This window comes from Podarcis filfolensis (assembly GCF_964270895.1).
Source record: "Podarcis filfolensis genome assembly, chromosome: 9".
Classification (NCBI taxonomy): domain Eukaryota; kingdom Metazoa; phylum Chordata; class Lepidosauria; order Squamata; family Lacertidae; genus Podarcis; species Podarcis filfolensis.
In genome coordinates, this window is record NC_139610.1 from 46,798,646 (window position 1) to 46,815,016 (window position 16,371).

At 40.7% G+C, this 16,371-nt stretch overlaps 1 protein-coding gene across 6 annotated transcripts in view; it reads left to right on the forward strand.

The window, feature by feature from the left end:
- The first annotated feature begins 1 nt into the window (after position 1).
- The window catches only part of SCLT1 (sodium channel and clathrin linker 1), a 39,845-nt gene continuing 23,475 nt past the window's right edge, over positions 2-16,371 (forward strand). Inside the window, exons 1-10 of one of the 6 annotated variants that reach the window (XM_083571291.1) lie at positions 2-141; positions 1,333-1,439; positions 4,912-4,979; positions 6,995-7,047; positions 8,440-8,509; positions 8,904-8,959; positions 11,769-11,904; positions 12,615-12,737; positions 13,800-13,865; positions 14,713-14,783. In XM_083571291.1, coding sequence (XP_083427417.1) covers positions 1,406-1,439; positions 4,912-4,979; positions 6,995-7,047; positions 8,440-8,509; positions 8,904-8,959; positions 11,769-11,904; positions 12,615-12,737; positions 13,800-13,865; positions 14,713-14,783 — 677 coding nt within the window. In that variant the 5' untranslated portion in view covers positions 2-141; positions 1,333-1,405. Of the gene's footprint in view, positions 378-1,332; positions 1,440-4,911; positions 4,980-6,983; positions 7,048-8,439; positions 8,510-8,903; positions 8,960-11,768; positions 11,905-12,614; positions 12,738-13,799; positions 13,866-14,712; positions 14,784-16,371 lie in introns of those variants that run through there. The other 5 variants (XM_083571290.1, XM_083571292.1, XM_083571293.1 and 2 more) reach the window with 5 other exon arrangements.

Consider the following 16,371-nt stretch of genomic DNA (forward strand, 5'->3'; position numbering starts at 1 on the left):
CGGCCTGAGTCAGGCGCGTCATATGCGGACCCGTCTCCTCCTCCTCCTTCGTTTTCTTCTACTCCTCTTGTGTTTTTTGCTTCTTTTCCTGTCCGTCGGTCGTTATGGTAATCGGCGGCGTTGAGGTGGCGAGTTAACCAGGTGTCTCGCGCCGGTCTCTTACGGGGGAGGTGGGGAGGCCTGTGATTGGTCCAGAAAGGGGGATTAGGGAGGCGGGGAGCAGCTGCGGCTTCACGCGCACGGCGGGGTTCCAACCGTCAGTCCCGGTCCGCGTGTGGGAAGAGAGTGAGAGAGAGGGTCGCGTGTTCCGCCCCCCCCCGCAGTTCTTCCAAGAGAGCAATGTGACGCGCAACAGGCGACCTCGTCTGAAAAGAAACGTGTGTATTACATACACTTGTCGGCGGGTGTGGGGAGGCATTTTTCTTCAGTTAACGCTTCCTCTTAATATAATAATTTCTCCTATGGGTTTATGCCAGAATAAACGTTCCAGCCTAGTCATATATCTCGCTGGCATAATCCATGTCTACTTTAGAGATCCTTTCAGACGGGGTTTTTCATTGCAATAAGCTCTTTTGCACAATAATGGTGCATTTAGAGGTGGGTTTGTTCTGTTTTAGTATTAGTGCTTCTGAAATGCTTTCCCCCAGTGTTTCCACTTAATTGCTGTTGGGAGAGACTATAACACAACAAAAGCGGGATTAAAAAAAGCCCCTTGCTCCGTAACGTTTGTTGTAACTTTTTGCTGATATCCCATAACTTTCTATACAACATATGTACCGGTTGGAAATGAAGCAGTAGGACAACCCCAAAACTTTTGCAGGGACAAATGGTTGTGGATTTTTGTGTGTGAATAGTGTTGAGTGAAGGACGGTGTATGACCATTCTGATTGCATCATGGACACAAATAATCATGAACATGCAATAAAAAGGATGTGTTGAAGGACTGTTCTTATTTTTATCTTTTTAAACTTTATAATGGTACACTGATGAGCTGCTGTAGGCTGGGTGAGTTTTATATTTGATATCCATGGGACCATGGGCATAGCCAAGAATTTTGTGAGGGAAGGAAGGCCTTTTGTTAGGGAAGGCAGAACCTCAGTTTGAACCCTGCCCGCCTGCTGCACCCATGCATGGGACTATAGCTTTGAAAAGTGAGTTTCCATTATGATGTTTGATAGAGCATTTTTCTTTCAGAATTATTTCCACATGCCCTATCTTTCTGTAAATAGGACACGTGTAGATTCTGAGGAGAATTCAGTTAGAAACTAGTTAGAAACGAATGGAAGTAAATTACTGTAGGTTTTGCTGCTTACATTTATCTGACTTTTACAGGTTTTGTATTTACCTTGATGAGAGGGAGTTCATTTGGTCAGAAACCTTATTGTGCAACCTTCCAGGTTAAAATATGGAAGGAGCAACTGATTTTCCAAGAGTTCAAAGTAAGTTCTGCATATGAGTTCATTCAGATCTATACTGTTAGTTGATGTATTTCATGGAAAAGCTTAAACAGAAGTTTTCTTTTTATAAAAACAAAGTGGGGGCCAATAACAGCTTAGGTGTTCTTCTGGAGCTGTTGCTCTATATGAAGGTGCAGATAACATCAAAGACCACAAGTGCCTGTTACCTGCTTTTGCTGGTATTCTGTGCACTCCTATCTGGAGAGAGCAGACCTGGTGTCTGTTATTTTAAAATGTATTCTGTCCAAATTAGACTATTGTAATAGTGTCTGCATAGGGCTGTCTATAAAGACAGTTTGGAAACTCCAGTTATTTGTTTGCTAGCAGGAGTTATACAACTCAAATTATACCAACCCTGTACCACTTGCATTGCTTAGCAGTTCGTTTCTGGGCTTAGTTTAAGGTGCTGGTTTTGCCCTTTAAGGGCTACATTGTTTTGGACTAGGTTATCTGAAGTATCGCCTACTGTCACGAACCTGCCAATGTCTTAAGATCAGCCTCAGAGTCAGGTTTATGGTCCTTGAAGAAATACCACTAGCCACCAGAGACTGACAATTTTATGTGGTGCCCCACATCTGTGGAATTTCCTTCTCAGACATCTTTGTCAGGCCCCTATTTGGTTGTTTTTCAGTGAATTCTAAATATGTTTCACTTAGCTTTTCCTGAGTTATTTGTTACGTTTTTCTTTCTGGTTGAATTTCCCTCAGTGGGAGTGATGTATTTAATTTTATGTTGTATCTCCTATTTGATTGTAATTATTTTTATCAATGGTTGGAAAGTGCTTTGTGAACTCATTGTTCTTTAAGAGGATCTATCTATCTCACTTAGGCTGTAATCCAAACCTCCTTTGTACCGCCTGAGAGTTTGGATTGGGCAAAAGTATTTCTCTGTCCAGACTTGCTGGCCACTGCTCATGGAGCACAGTCAGTAGAACCCCCTGACTGGTCCAGTGTCCTGTTCTCGCAGTGGCCAACGAAATTCCTATTGGAAACCTTTAAGAAGGACTTGGGTGCCATAGCATTTTCCCAACTTGTCATCCTATCCCCATACAGAGGCATACTGTCTCAAACTGTGGAGGTAGAACATATCCACGTGGTTAGTAGCTATAGCCTTATTCTCCATAAAATTCTCTAATCCTGTTTTAAAACTATCAAAGTTAGTGTCTGCTTTTACATCTTGTGGGAGTGAGTTCCATGGTTTAACTCTGTGCTGAGTGAAGTACTTTCTGTTAAGACTCTAATAACATTGAGTTTCATTGGACAACCCCCCCCCCCCCGCCCTTCTAGTAACATGCATGGGATTGTGAGAATTTCCATTACATTTTTCTTATGCTTTGTAAATCTTTCACCCTTTCAAGTTCATGTTCATTTCCATCAAATGAAACAGTAATAATGTATATAAAACAGAAATATGAAAAGAGGCAAAATGTTACTTCAACATCAAGATAAACATTCCTCCTTTTATAGAGCAAACACAGTGGCTGTTTCATAAAGACTAGCACTGTAGATCTGTTGAATACACTGCATATGACAGCTTAATCAAATTGGTGCTGGAATATTAGCATCACAAAGTGAAACACTAAGCATTTGTTTTCAGGGAGTTTCAAAGGTGCTCTTGTTACATCATTGAAAAAGCTGTGATACTTCTGTTCTGTTTAAATTTCATTTATCTAACATGCTCAGAAAATGTTAATAGCCACCACTGGGAGCCAGGTGTTAACATATGAAAACACATTTATTCTTGGTCTACTGCAGCTTCTTAATATAGTTGCCTACTAGTGTTTTGCAATTCCAAAGCATGCCTAATCAATTCAATACTGACAGCCAATGAATGGGTTACAATAAATGAAAAACTGTTTGTTTTCACTGCCATCCATTACTGCAACACTTTTACTTCTTCCCCTGCATAACTCTTGCCCCAGACATTCCTTTAAAATTTTCAACTTGGCAAATCCAGAAAGATACCGTTTTCAGACCCAAAGGAGCATCTACTTTTACTGTAATGTTAGGTTCCATATATTTAATATTTTTATGTAACCCTCCCTGGCATGTTTGGGAGAGGCAGTAAATAAATGAATACAGTTTTACTGTAATTCTGAATTGACAAATACCTGACAAAATGTTCCCCAAAATGATAACTCTCATCTCAGTGACGTATCAATTACACCCTTAAGTGAGAGCTAACTAGGGCAGGAGAATGATAATATTCAGATTTTGGGAATACTTCTGGAGCCAGTATTGCTCCTTAAGGGTTTGGATACTGCTGTTGCCAGATGTGCTTTTACTCAGCTTCAGCTAGTGCAGCAAATTCAGTCTTCCCAGAATAAGACAGTTCTTGTCACTGCTGCACATGCTTTCGATACATCATTGTTGAATTATTGAAATCCCCTCAGTGTGGAGCTGCTTCCAAAGCATGTTTGGATGCTGCAGCCAGTCAAGAATACTGCTGTCAGTAATTCTGAGGATGTTATTCAGTATTACTCAATCTCCATTTTCTTCCAATATGTTGGTGCAGATAATGACCTTGAGAGCCATAAATGCTTGGCCTAGGGTAGAACTCCTTGCTGAGATCTTGCCTGCTTGTTAAGATCATCTGGAGAGTCTCTGCTCTGCCTTCCACCTGTATCAGAAGCCTAAATTGATGGGTTTCCTAGAGTAACACCTAGGTTCTAGGGCATCCTTCCCCAGGTGGCACTGCTGGATGTATAGCCTTTTGAAAAACTATTAAAACTGTCCTCCTTAAAAGTTTTATATGTTTTATAAATGACTTAGAAGGCACCAGTCTAATACGAAAGGAGCAAATATGTGTTGAAATGAATTAAACATGTAAAAATATTGTTATTTAAATGACTGGATTAATATCACATGAAGGATAATGTACAAGAGTCAACATACATCAAAATCTACTTCCAAGATAATCAGTAGAACCCCAGTTTAAGAAAAGTCCAACCAATTTGAAATCTGTCAAGTGAACTCTTATTTTAGGCAAATTGGTAGCAAAGATGAATAAGGTGACTCCAAATAATGTTTTACTATCTTCTTAGATTTTGGGTGGTGGAATTCAACAAACATATTGGTAAATAAAATTTGGTGAACAAAACTACTTACCGTGCAAGCCAATGCATTATTAGTTGGAAGTGGTCCACTGTGGTTCATGAAACTTACTCTCAAATAAGTATGTATGGATTGCAATAAACTTTTCTTTGTTGAATTCGTGTCGAAAGGTTTTTTGAAAAAGTGCATTCTTTTATAACAAAGGAAAGGGAATTCACAGTGAAAAGTGATTAGAACTGTGATCTATAAACTATATTGCATTTTAAGTTATATGTTGTCAAAATAAATGTTGTCTTCATAAGGTAAGGTCAAGAAGCAAATGTATTAGGAGAAAATATTTCTAGTTGAATTTCATAACATAAACTATCAGTCCTACAAATTAAGGGATTAATTTGTTTCAGATCAAAGGCTAAATGATGTGCCCCAGCAACTTCAGACAGAGAATCTAACAAGAACTGCCTTTGAGCAGGTAAATTTATTTCCTGGTGTTTACATTGCTGTAAGCCACTAAAATGATGCACTGTAGAAAGATGTTGGAAAGGTTACTATTTTTTATGCCTCTCTACAAATCCAAGTTTTCATATATTATTGACACTATAGCATGGAGGAGCTTAAAAGTTTGTTTGTAGTTAGAAGCTACCCAGGTTTTTTTATTTAGGAACTTTTTATACCAGAGGTTTTCAACCTTTTTGAGCACACGGCTCCCTTGACCAACTACCTTCTTTCTGCGGCACCCCTGTGGGGCTCAGGAGCCCAGTTATGTTACCCCTTGCCTGCAGAACTGGCAGCCTCTCACCCATTTTCGAACATACTCCCTTGTGGAGTGTTCATTCAGCCTCCTTTCCTCTCCCCCCTCCTTGGGAGTCCTCTGGGCAACCAATGCTGCCTCTCCTGGTCTCTGAGCTGCCACCCCCTGCCCCAAAGAGAGATGCTTCCTCACAGTGCCCCACAGGAGTCTGGGAAGAGGATGTCCCCAACCTTAATGACCCAACAGAGACTGGCCAAAGTTGAATGAGGCCAGCACCTTACCTTGGGAGGCAGCAGTGGGTGCTGCCAGGCCTGCATGGTGGAAAGGCTCTTCTTCAGCACCAGGCACTCAGCTCCCAGGCAGGTATTGCACACAGCATGCACAAGAAAGGTACCTGCCTGCCTGCCTGCCTGCCCTCTCACTTGTCTTCCCGTTCCCAACAGCAAGGGCTGGCAGACTGGCTGTTTGGGCTCCATTGCCCACTTGGTTGCTTACTCTGAGGCTGCCTTAACTTCTGGCACCCAGCACCCCCTGGCCAGCCCCAGAGGCACTATTTGCCTGCATAGCATGTAACCAGACATGCTGCAATGAACAGCCATTCAAGACACTTGGAGGCAGAGATGCGAGAGGGCATCGAAGGAGGGAGGGAAGGAATGAGGGATGGAGGCTAGGGTTGCCCACGGCACCCCTGACCATCATTAAAGGCACCCCAGCGTGCCGTGCCACACTGGTTGAAAACCACTGTTTTAGACAGTACTAATTTTTAGAATATTGCCCATAAATACATATCTGCAGAATTGTGGATTAAAATAACAGAATCCATACAAGAGACATGAATGGGCTTTGGATTCATACACTTGCTTCTCTTAGCCTTTTATCCCCCTCACCCACCCTGATTCCTTCCTTATTGTCTTAGTTGGACCAAACCATACCTTGTCATGATCTCTGAATTGTAGTTTCTCTGTTGTTGTGCAAGCCTCCTTTAATGACTTTTATTCATAAAGGTAGCTTATAAATATTTTACGTAATACAAAATTGCTGTATGATATTATTTATGAACTGCCTTGAGATGGTATTTTGCCTTGTGAAGTAGTGAGTGTGTATATACATGTGTGTATTATAATACATATTGTATTATATCATATTTCTAAAAACTAAAGGGCCTTTTTGTAATTGTTCTGAGGTTGACTGGGGAAATACTGAAAAGTAAGACCTTTTAATAACCGTATATTGATCAGATGCTACTACAAATTTAAAAGCTTTACTGATGCTTCCAGGTTATAACTTTATAGATCAACAATAATTGCTAATCCACAGTTTTTCTAAAACAAAACAAATTCATAGTACAACAAGAGGCTGGCTCTCACTTATAGTGAGTGGTGTGCCACAGATTTGTAATACTATAGAAACTAATATGTTTACATGGGTGTAGATGATAACATTTCACCCTGTTCTAGTTTCTAATCATAAGGAGGTATGTGAATCATCATTTGGAACACTACTAGTCATTTTAGATGGAGACTTTCTTTCTGCTGTGGAAAAAGATTGTGTTTATCTCCAGAAGAACTGAAATGACACATATCATTTTAATGTAAAAGCAGAATATGGAATTAAAGATCAGTGCATATGGAATGGATTGGCCAAAACATGAAGATTTTAGAAAATTAAATATGCTTCACTTTTTAAATATATGTGGTAATATGTAACAGTATTAAAAGGAAATAGTTTCATTTCAGAAGAATTCCTTAGGCGGTAACAGTGAAATGGAACCTGAACTGATGAATCAAAGGTAAAGGTTTTTTTTATGTTATAATTAAATTTAAAGTACTACCGTGTTTCGAGTGTGGTTTGATTATTTTGTTTGTTTTCTGTCAGCCACTTTTTAAATGTTATTTTCAAGCTTGGAAATATAGAATAAAAAAGGAAACAATAGTGTATTTTTTTCTTTCTCAGCTTGATCTGTATTTGAAAGGAAGTCTCTGTGTATACTGATAGTGCTCTATGGTGCTTTACCTTTTTTCAAAAATAACAACACTGTGTTATGCCTCATTAATATTTGGTGCTGACCCATTTTAGCATTGGTTCAAAAGAGAAAAAATGATATATAGAAATGAGAGAATTATTGGATGCCAGGATCCAGGTTTGGGGCAAGTACTATTTGGTAAGAGAAGTCAAACAGAGATTTAAAGTCACAAAATATGCAGCAAAGTAAAGCATGGAAATTTAGGCTGTTAGACCTTTAAAATATGTCCTTGTGAGTTCCTTCCAAAGTTCTCCTCTTCCCCCAGCATCAGAAAAGGCCACATGTTTGGTAAGTTAAAAAATTACTTACAAACCCTCCAAACGTCAGGTTCATGTGCTTTTCAATAAAAGTCAGAAAAGTTGCAGAAGCAGTAAAACATGGCTTAGTTATTGTGGTGAAAGTCCTAAATTAATAGTTTGAAGCTCAAGAGTGGCTTTGAGCTTCTCTGATTGACTGGGATACAACAGTAGGCTTTATTAGCTTCCTTCCAAGGTTAGCTTCCTCTATTAGCTTCCTATAGCTAAATCTGGCAGGATAGCATATGGTATTAACCCATTTGTGACATGAACATGCTGGTTATCCCCGCAATATCAAGAAGCAAGTCCAGTTGAACTTGGTGAAATATACTCATGAATAAACATGTTTAGGAGCATGCTGTGCAACTTGAGGTTAATTGGCTTTCCTTGATGGTAGTGATGCCATTAGCTGTGTTTGGAGAACCCATGGCTCTTAAACAGGGTCAAAATACCACAAGTGTCTCATGCCTTAGGAATTACAATGTGGGAAACCATAGCAAGTCTGAGTATCCAAGCTCTTGGATAGGCACTAGACCAGTCCTTTCACTCTTCCTATATCTATTTGCACAATTGTGTGAATGTTGCATGGAATTTTCATTGGATATAAATTTTTCTAAGGTTACCATTTTGGATGCAGTAGAGCTTCCACTGAAAGGCAGTCCATCCGTTTATGAAAATAGATTTTTCTTTACACCAAACAAGGCGCAGTGTGATTCATCCCCCTCTATTGACAAGCACTTTGCTGAGGAAATGGGAAGGATTGTGTTGTGTATCAAGCCACAGATCACCTCCTTTAAACTAATTGAATGCTCAGTCAGTGTTACCAATGTCTTTATTTTGTATATTTTTACTTCCACATTAGACTGTCTCCTCTAGCTGTTGATTATGATGGACATCTGAAGGAAATGAATGAACAGCTCAGGTACTGTCAGGTATGAATCATACACACTAGTGTGCAAACGTTTTCCTGTTGCTCTTCACACAAGCTTATTAAGATCAAATTTTAAGACATAGTAGCATGTGCAGTTGAAATTACTCGGAGTAGACCAGTTGAATAGTGAATAAATTTGAGTATGTCTGTCATTGAATACCCATTATAAATAATATTGTCAATACTAAAAACAGTTTTTGTTCTAAGTTATAAAATGTTATAATTCATTTTTTCCTGTAGCTGAACTAGCAAAAAGTGTTTTATATTCCGTTTTGTCACTGGTGTTTGTGTATCTACCTGGTGTGCATGAGATTTAATTTTAGTGTGTCTAATCTAACAGTTTTGTGACACCTATTCAAAAATGAATGCTTACTGTTATTTATTGCTTTTTTTAGGTGCAGATGAGGGAATTGCGACTAAAACTTGAACAAGTTACCAAGGAAAATGAAAGGTTGATGCACTGAGTGGCGTTTTGTTTTGTTTTGTTTATTTATTTATTTTTAGATTTCTATACTCTCCTTCATCCGAGGATCACAGGGCAGTTTACAATATAGAGACAGAAATATACATAACATAGTAGCAAACAAAAACAGTAACCCCTCCACAGTTTAAAAGGCCATAGATAGGAGAAATGTGGTGTAAAAAGATATGTAACGAGGGTGTCAGGCGAGCCTCCCTGGGGAGAGCATTCCACAAGTGGGAAGTCACTGTGTCGTTCAGATTTTGAGTGCAGGGTCCAGGTTGGTTCATATGGGGAGAAGCAGAGTCCTGAGCCTTTTAAGGCTTTGTAGGTCAAAACCAGCACTTTGCATTGAGCCTGGAAACTAATTGGCAGCCAGTGCAGTCAGGCCAGGATTAGCGTTGTATATATGTCTTGTCCTGATGAGCAATCTGGCCACTGAATTCTGCACCAGCTGAAGCTTCCAAACCGTCTTCAGAGGCAGCCCCGTGTATAATGCATTGCAGTAATCTAACCTAGAGGTTACAAGAGCATAGATAACAGAAGTTAGATAACTATCCCTGTGCCTATGAGGGGAACGTGGTGGTGACTCTGGACGTTAGCCAGGCCCTTCCTGTGAGTCATCCCAGCTGTGGTGGATGTCACCTGGCCCTCCTCATGGGGCAGGAGCAGGCAGGCTTAATGCCTCGACCAGTGCCTAGCAGCTGACTTAGATCTACTTACTTTAATCAAACTTGCTCTTAAGTAAGTGCGTATAGGATTACAATCTGAACACTCCTCTCCTCTCCTCTTTTTGCCATCAATGTCTCTCCCTACCCTGATTTCATGCTGCCAGATGCATTTTCAGAGTGAGCATTACTATTGCTAGTATCATTTTCAACCACCAAGCTTATTATTTAGAAATACTTAATTGCAAGCAAAATATTATATGGATATTATTAGTATATTTTTAACCCTGGTCACATATCTATAATACTTCTGATATAGAACTGTTTACTCTTTTCTTTCATAACAAAAATATATGTGTGTCAGGGGTTTACCTAGGGGACCTGGAGTACTTGATTTATGTTAACTTAGTGACATTTATTTATTATTAAAGTTGTATCCCGCCCTTCCTCTCAAAGTACCCCAGGCCTCCAAATTTTCAAGTAACAATTCCATGCTGAATTTTAGGTGCAGTGTACTTTTTTTTCTGTAGGAATCGGTCTTTTTCCATTCTTGTCCGTCCAGCAACAACAGAGAGCCTGGTTTTTGGAGGCCACAGCAGAACCCAATATTGTCTTAATTACCGTATTTTTCGCACCATAGGACTCACCGGACAATAGGACGCACCTTGTTTTAGAGGGCGGAGAACGAGAAAAAAAAATTCTCCCCCTCTCTGCCCAGCGCCCCTTCAGCGAAGCGGCAGGAGGTGCTGCGCAGAGAGGGGGAGAATTTTTCCCCTCTTGTTTTCCCACTCTAAAACAAGGTGCCGTTTAAGGTGCGTTCAGGCGGCTACCTTGGAAGCCTGGAGAGTGAGAGGGGTCGGTGCGCAACGACCCCTCTCACTCTCCAGGCTTCAGGTTCCTTTCGACCTGCTCTTTGGGGCTGGCGGGGGGGAAGCCCACCACCAGCCCCAAAGAGCAGGTCAGGGAGCAGCGGAAAGGCGCAGCGGAGAGGCTGCTGCCATGGTCGCACGTCACTTCTCCAGCTGCGAGAGAGTAAGCGGGGCTTCTTTAGCCCCGCGCGCGTTCTCCCGGCTAGAGAGGTAACGCGCGGCCATAGAGGCTCCTGCCATAGCCGCGCGTCACCTCTCCAGCCGGGAGAGGGTCGCGGGGTGCTTCTTTAGCCCCGCGCGCGCTCTCCCGGCTGGAGAGGTGACGCACGGCTAAAGAGGCTCCTGCCATAGCCACGCGTCACCTCTCCAGCCGGGAGAGGGTCGCGGGGTGCTTCTTTAGCCCCGCGCGCGCTCTCTCGGCTGTAGAGGTGACACGCGGCTATAGAGGCTCCTGCCATAGCTGCGCGTCACCTCTCCAGCCGGGAGAGGGTTGCGGGGTGCTTCTTTAGCCAAGCGCGCACTAAAGAAGCACCCCGCGACCCTTTCCCGGCTGGAGAGGTGACGCGCGGCTATGGCAGGAGCCTCTATAGCCGCGCGTCACCTCTCCAGCCGTGAGAGGGTCGCGGGGCTATGGCGTCTTCGCTCCATAGGACGCACACACATTTCCCCTTCATTTTTGAAGGGGGAAAAGTGCGTCCTATAGAGCGAAAAATACGGTAAAGATCAGATCTGGCAAGGGAAGGGGAAAGGGTCTCATTTTTTGAAGTAGAGACATTCCTAAAGGACAGACCAAGAACAAGGAGAGACATCCCTGGGAAGATACTTCATTTCTTCACAACATTGAATTCCTCCCACTATTTTCCACAAGAAACTTAAATTGTGTCTTATGGCTATAGGATGTGTTTCTAACGTCCTCTTTGCAGAATTTTTCACATCAGCAGCCACTTGTCTTCAGCTTGTCAGTTTCTTCATTGCGCAGCAAGAACTATTAAATTCCTCAGAAAATTCCTGCTGTTCACATGGAACACTTTGGTGCTGTGCCAGGATATGGTCATAAGGGATCTACAGATACCGCTCTTAGCGTTTGTTTCTCTTGTGTATATCCTGTAAAAAGATTTCAGTATGCTTATAGCTTCCAGAATAATTCAATACATTGTTATAAACTTGAGAAGTGTTTATTTTCCAGCTGATGGTTCATTTCCATCAAATTGGCTTTGATTACTATTTTAAAATAAATTGCTTGTCTATATATTTGTAACCTAGATTGCATGAAGAATTGAAAGAGGCTGTTGAAAAGCAGTTGGAGGCTCTACAAGCTGGTCCTACCTCAGGGGATGGTACATTCATGGATGAAAATATAATAAGAAACCTTCAAGACCAGTTACAACTAGCAAATAAAGTGAGTGGATTCAAACATCTAGACTGCCTTGGTTCCTTGACTCTTTTGTATGTAGTTTTAAAGCATAGTTCCTCAGAATTGGCCCTTCCCCTCCTTTGTTTTTATTTTTGGTGAAGGTAGCATGCGCTTCTCAAAGTAAAATTTTGTCAGGATTTTTAAGCTTGCTTTTAATTTCAGGATTTTATCTTATTGGCAATCTGTGAACTTCTAAGGTCTGTTGAAGATGATGTAATAAGTTCTGGTGTAGTGAATGAAGTGTTGGATTAGGACCTGCGGAACCAGGGATCAAATCCCCACTTAGCCGTGAGGCTTACTGGGTGACCTTGGAGCAGTCAGTCACTCTCAGCCTAACCCACTTCAGTGTTGTTATGAGGGTAAAATGGAAAAGAGTAGAACTGTGTGTACCACCTTGAACCCCTTGGAGGAAATGTGGGAATTAATTAATTAATTAATCTTCACATTTGAATTCCATTTTTGGCAGCTAGGTTGCAATTGAATAGAATTGCCTACTGTTTAAATATATAGCATATAGGAAACATGTAAGTAATAAGTACCATTGCTTTGGGAGGCAAGTGGGAATATATTGCCATTTCTGCATAATGCAGAGTGGCTTTGTAGAAAAATAATAATCTCACTTTCAGTTTTCTGAATCATAAGCACTAAGCAGAAACAAAGTTTCTCATATACTATATTTGCTTTTATTTTTGTAGGAAAAGGAACATGCAGTAGAACTTTGGCAGACAGTATCACAGGAGTTGGAGCGACTTCAGCAGATATATCACGCACACATGACAGAAGCACAGATTCATATTGCTGAAAGTCAGAAACAAAAAGTAATCCAGTTTATTGTAATAGCTATGTATTAAAATTTGATTAAAACTTCAGTTCTCTTTTATGGTGGGGGTGAGACTCCATGGTACTTGCTCTGCCACAATCAAAGCCATACCGGGTCCTTCCAGCTGGGATGGGAAGTGGGGAGATAGAATTTTGTTCTCTTTGTCCCAGTGGGAGGGACATGCCAGCTATGTGGCTGGTGTAAATTCAGACTCAATCCATTGACATGTCGGGAAACTAGGAGGCTTTGGGTCCTTGTTCATGGTCTGTCCCCATCATGCCCATCCCATGTAACATCCTGTTTCAGACCATCCAGTGAATGGTGCGTCTATTCCAGCCGACTTTTCTGTCAGGATTTGGGGGGCATAAGTGCTGTCCTGAGGGCAGAGCTTTTGTCCTTTGGCAAAGCAGCTCTTTAATTGTTTCCATAAGCTCTTCATTTGGTTCTTAACTGACTTTTGGATTGCTTTTGTAAAAGCAAAAACATGATTGTTTCTCGTTTCCTTGAGATTTCAGAGATTGTCTTCAGAACGTGACATCGGTGAATTCTGAAGGTCTAAAAACTATAAGGCATATTAGAAAAGGAGCACACTTACTATGGCTTCAAAGCTCCTTATTTTGAAACCCATCTATAGATTTTCAGGGGTTAATTGCAGGGTTACCTCCCTTTAACTTACACAGCTTTTATACATAGGACCCATTACTACCACACACACACATGCAACTATTGGTTCTGGTGCAAATACCTCACATCTGGTTGCAGAATGTTCAACCACAGCTTGGCATTGACTGAGTACTTTGTGTGTACATTTTTCCATTTCTTTCACACACACAAAACAATAAGGACTGAAATACACCATTATTGCTTTTTCTGCTGCTGTGTATTTCTTTTGAAATATCTGGCTAACTGTCAAAGAGAGAATTCTGGACGACAGCCAGTGGTAATGTATACAATATAGTAATAGTACTTAAATGTTTAAAATGTTAAGCTTGAGCATTTATTTTTATGTTGATGATAAATTCTTTAGATTATAATTACATGCTCTGCATCTTCTTTTTAGGATCAATTGACAAGCTTTCAGCAACTAACAAAGCAACTGCATTTCAACAACGAAAAAACAGAGTCAGTAAGTGAAACACTGAACATTATAATAACATCCTGAAACTGTTGTAGCCTATCTCATATGAATGTCCATTAAAAAGGGGGAAATATATAAAACAAATGCAAATAGCTCGAAAGCAGATTCTAGGCAATTCTTATCTGTGTATATTATAAACCCTACCTTATTTTTTAACGACTATGCCATATTTTCTACTTCATTTTTAATCTGTTTTAATTTATTTGTTGGATAACATAATTGACCCTTGCTCTGGAAAATTAGGTCAGATTTGCGTCACCATGAAGAAGCAAGCCTCTGTCTGTGAAACCACACTTATTTCCTTTTATTCCCTAGAGTTTTTTATTATCATTCAAAATAATGGTTTACAATTTTCTGTTTCCTCTACTTCTCTTCTTCACTTTTTGTGTCAACTCTGTTAGAGGGTAGTGAAAATGATTAGTAGTTGTAAAAGAGAGCATGAACACTGCATAGGGTACAAAGTTGTTTTATATATGATATGAAAACGCAGTACGACGTAAGTTGACAATACAATAAAAAAGGCAAATTATATAAATAGCTACATTTAAGAGAGAATTAAGAGGTTTAAATGGAAAGTGGAGAACTTGTGAAGAAGATAGTCAAGTTGGGAAATTATGAAAGACTTAAACATTCTAGAGTCAACTGTAAGCAAAGAGCAATTTTTTGAAAAGCAAATTCTTACTTCTTGGAGTACATATCTGTAACCAGAACTTTTAAAACTTTCTGCTACAGGTCTTGGTGTCAAAGAAAAATATATCCACCATACTATGTTTACTGATTATTATTATTTTTTTTGTTCTTTGGAATGTATTAAAAGACTTTTCCATTCTTGTAGCTTAATCAGGTATTTAAGAAGACTGTAACAGAACAGAATGTAGAACTGGACCAGCTACGCAAGCAACAGAGGTATAAATGAGATTTCTGAAACTTACTTTTATTTCATGAGCCCTAGTAGCTTGTTCTAGCTTGTTCATTAAACCCATCTAACGTCACAGAAACAGCAAACTATGTGACAGTGGTTCATATCCAGAGGTGACTTTTGAATGAGCAAAAAGTTTTTGTGCAGTGAAAATTTCATTAATTCTAGTCCACTGCGCTCCATGCACTACGCATCCCTTCTTGTCCCTAACTCTTTTGAGGGGTTGCAGTGGGGAATCTGAAAATAAAGACCTTGCCTGGGAATAGTGAAAGTGCCTTCTGCTTATGCGATCACATATTCTAAGTATCATTCCACTATGGTTAAACTGTAGTGGTTGTGGTACTTTTGATTCTTAATCAACTGGACTTCTCCGCTACCCTTCCCCTCTGCAGGGAGGTGGGACCAATTCGGATGGTCCGCCCCCGCCACTTAATGGATCCAAATGGTTTCCAGAGAGTGGTAGGGGATGCTTTATCTTATCCCATGTTGATGGCCTTTCAGCTGATTTGCTGGTGGCCCGCTGGAATGCGGAGTTAACCAGGGCTATTGAGTGTCTGGCTCCAAAGCGCCCTCTCCGATTGCATGGAGCCCAGGCAGCCCCGTGGTTTTCTTCAGAGCTGCGCTGAGACGGCTAGAGCACGGGTGGCAGAAAACTCATTCTGAATCAGCAAAATTCATGTCCACTTCTCTTACATTAGCATGTACCTTTCCTGAACCAAAAGCCATTTGATGAGCAGAATGGCAGCACTGGATTTTGCACAATGGGATTATTACCTTTTTTTTTTTTTTGCGTCACCATGAAGAAGCAAGTAAATACTTGCATAAATAATTGATTGCCACAGCCTTAGGGGCTTCTTTTTGTATAAGTAGTAGTGGATGAGAGTGAATAAATATTTTAAATATTTTAATGTACCGTGGTACCTGGGGTTACAGACGCTTCAGGTTACAGACTTCACTAACCCAGAAATAGTACCTCAGGTTAAGAACTTTGCTTCAGGATGAGAATAGAAATTGTGTGGCGGCGGCGCAGCGGCAGCGGGAGGCCCCATTAGCTAAAGTGGTACCTTAGGTTAAGAACAGTTTCAGGTTAAGAACGGACCTCCAGAACGAATTAAGTTCTTAACCTGAGGTATCACTGTAATGGTCCTGTCCATGCAACAGAACTAAGCACAGAAACATGACAGTTTACTGCATATCAGATTAAAGTTTTTAGCTATAAGTGGAAGTATAGCTATGTAAGCAAACCTAGTAGATTGGTTGAGTGGATGTTTTCCTTATTGATGCATTGCTGTGCCCTGCTATTCTGCCCCCCCCCCTCATATTTCTGTTTTTTGTGATTTTGTTTTATGATATTTTTTTAACCTGCCCTGGGACCATTTGGTGAGGGATCGCTCCTGAGGAAAATACATACCTACATACCAGATTCTGTTAAGGCCTGTGGAGATATGAAGATGCTTGCCTAATATCAATGGGCAGGGAGTTCCAGAGAGTAGGTGCTGCCACACTAAAATATCAGTTCCTTACAAGTGAGGAATACTTTTAAAAGTGCCAGTTCCACAGATCAAAGGAGTCAAT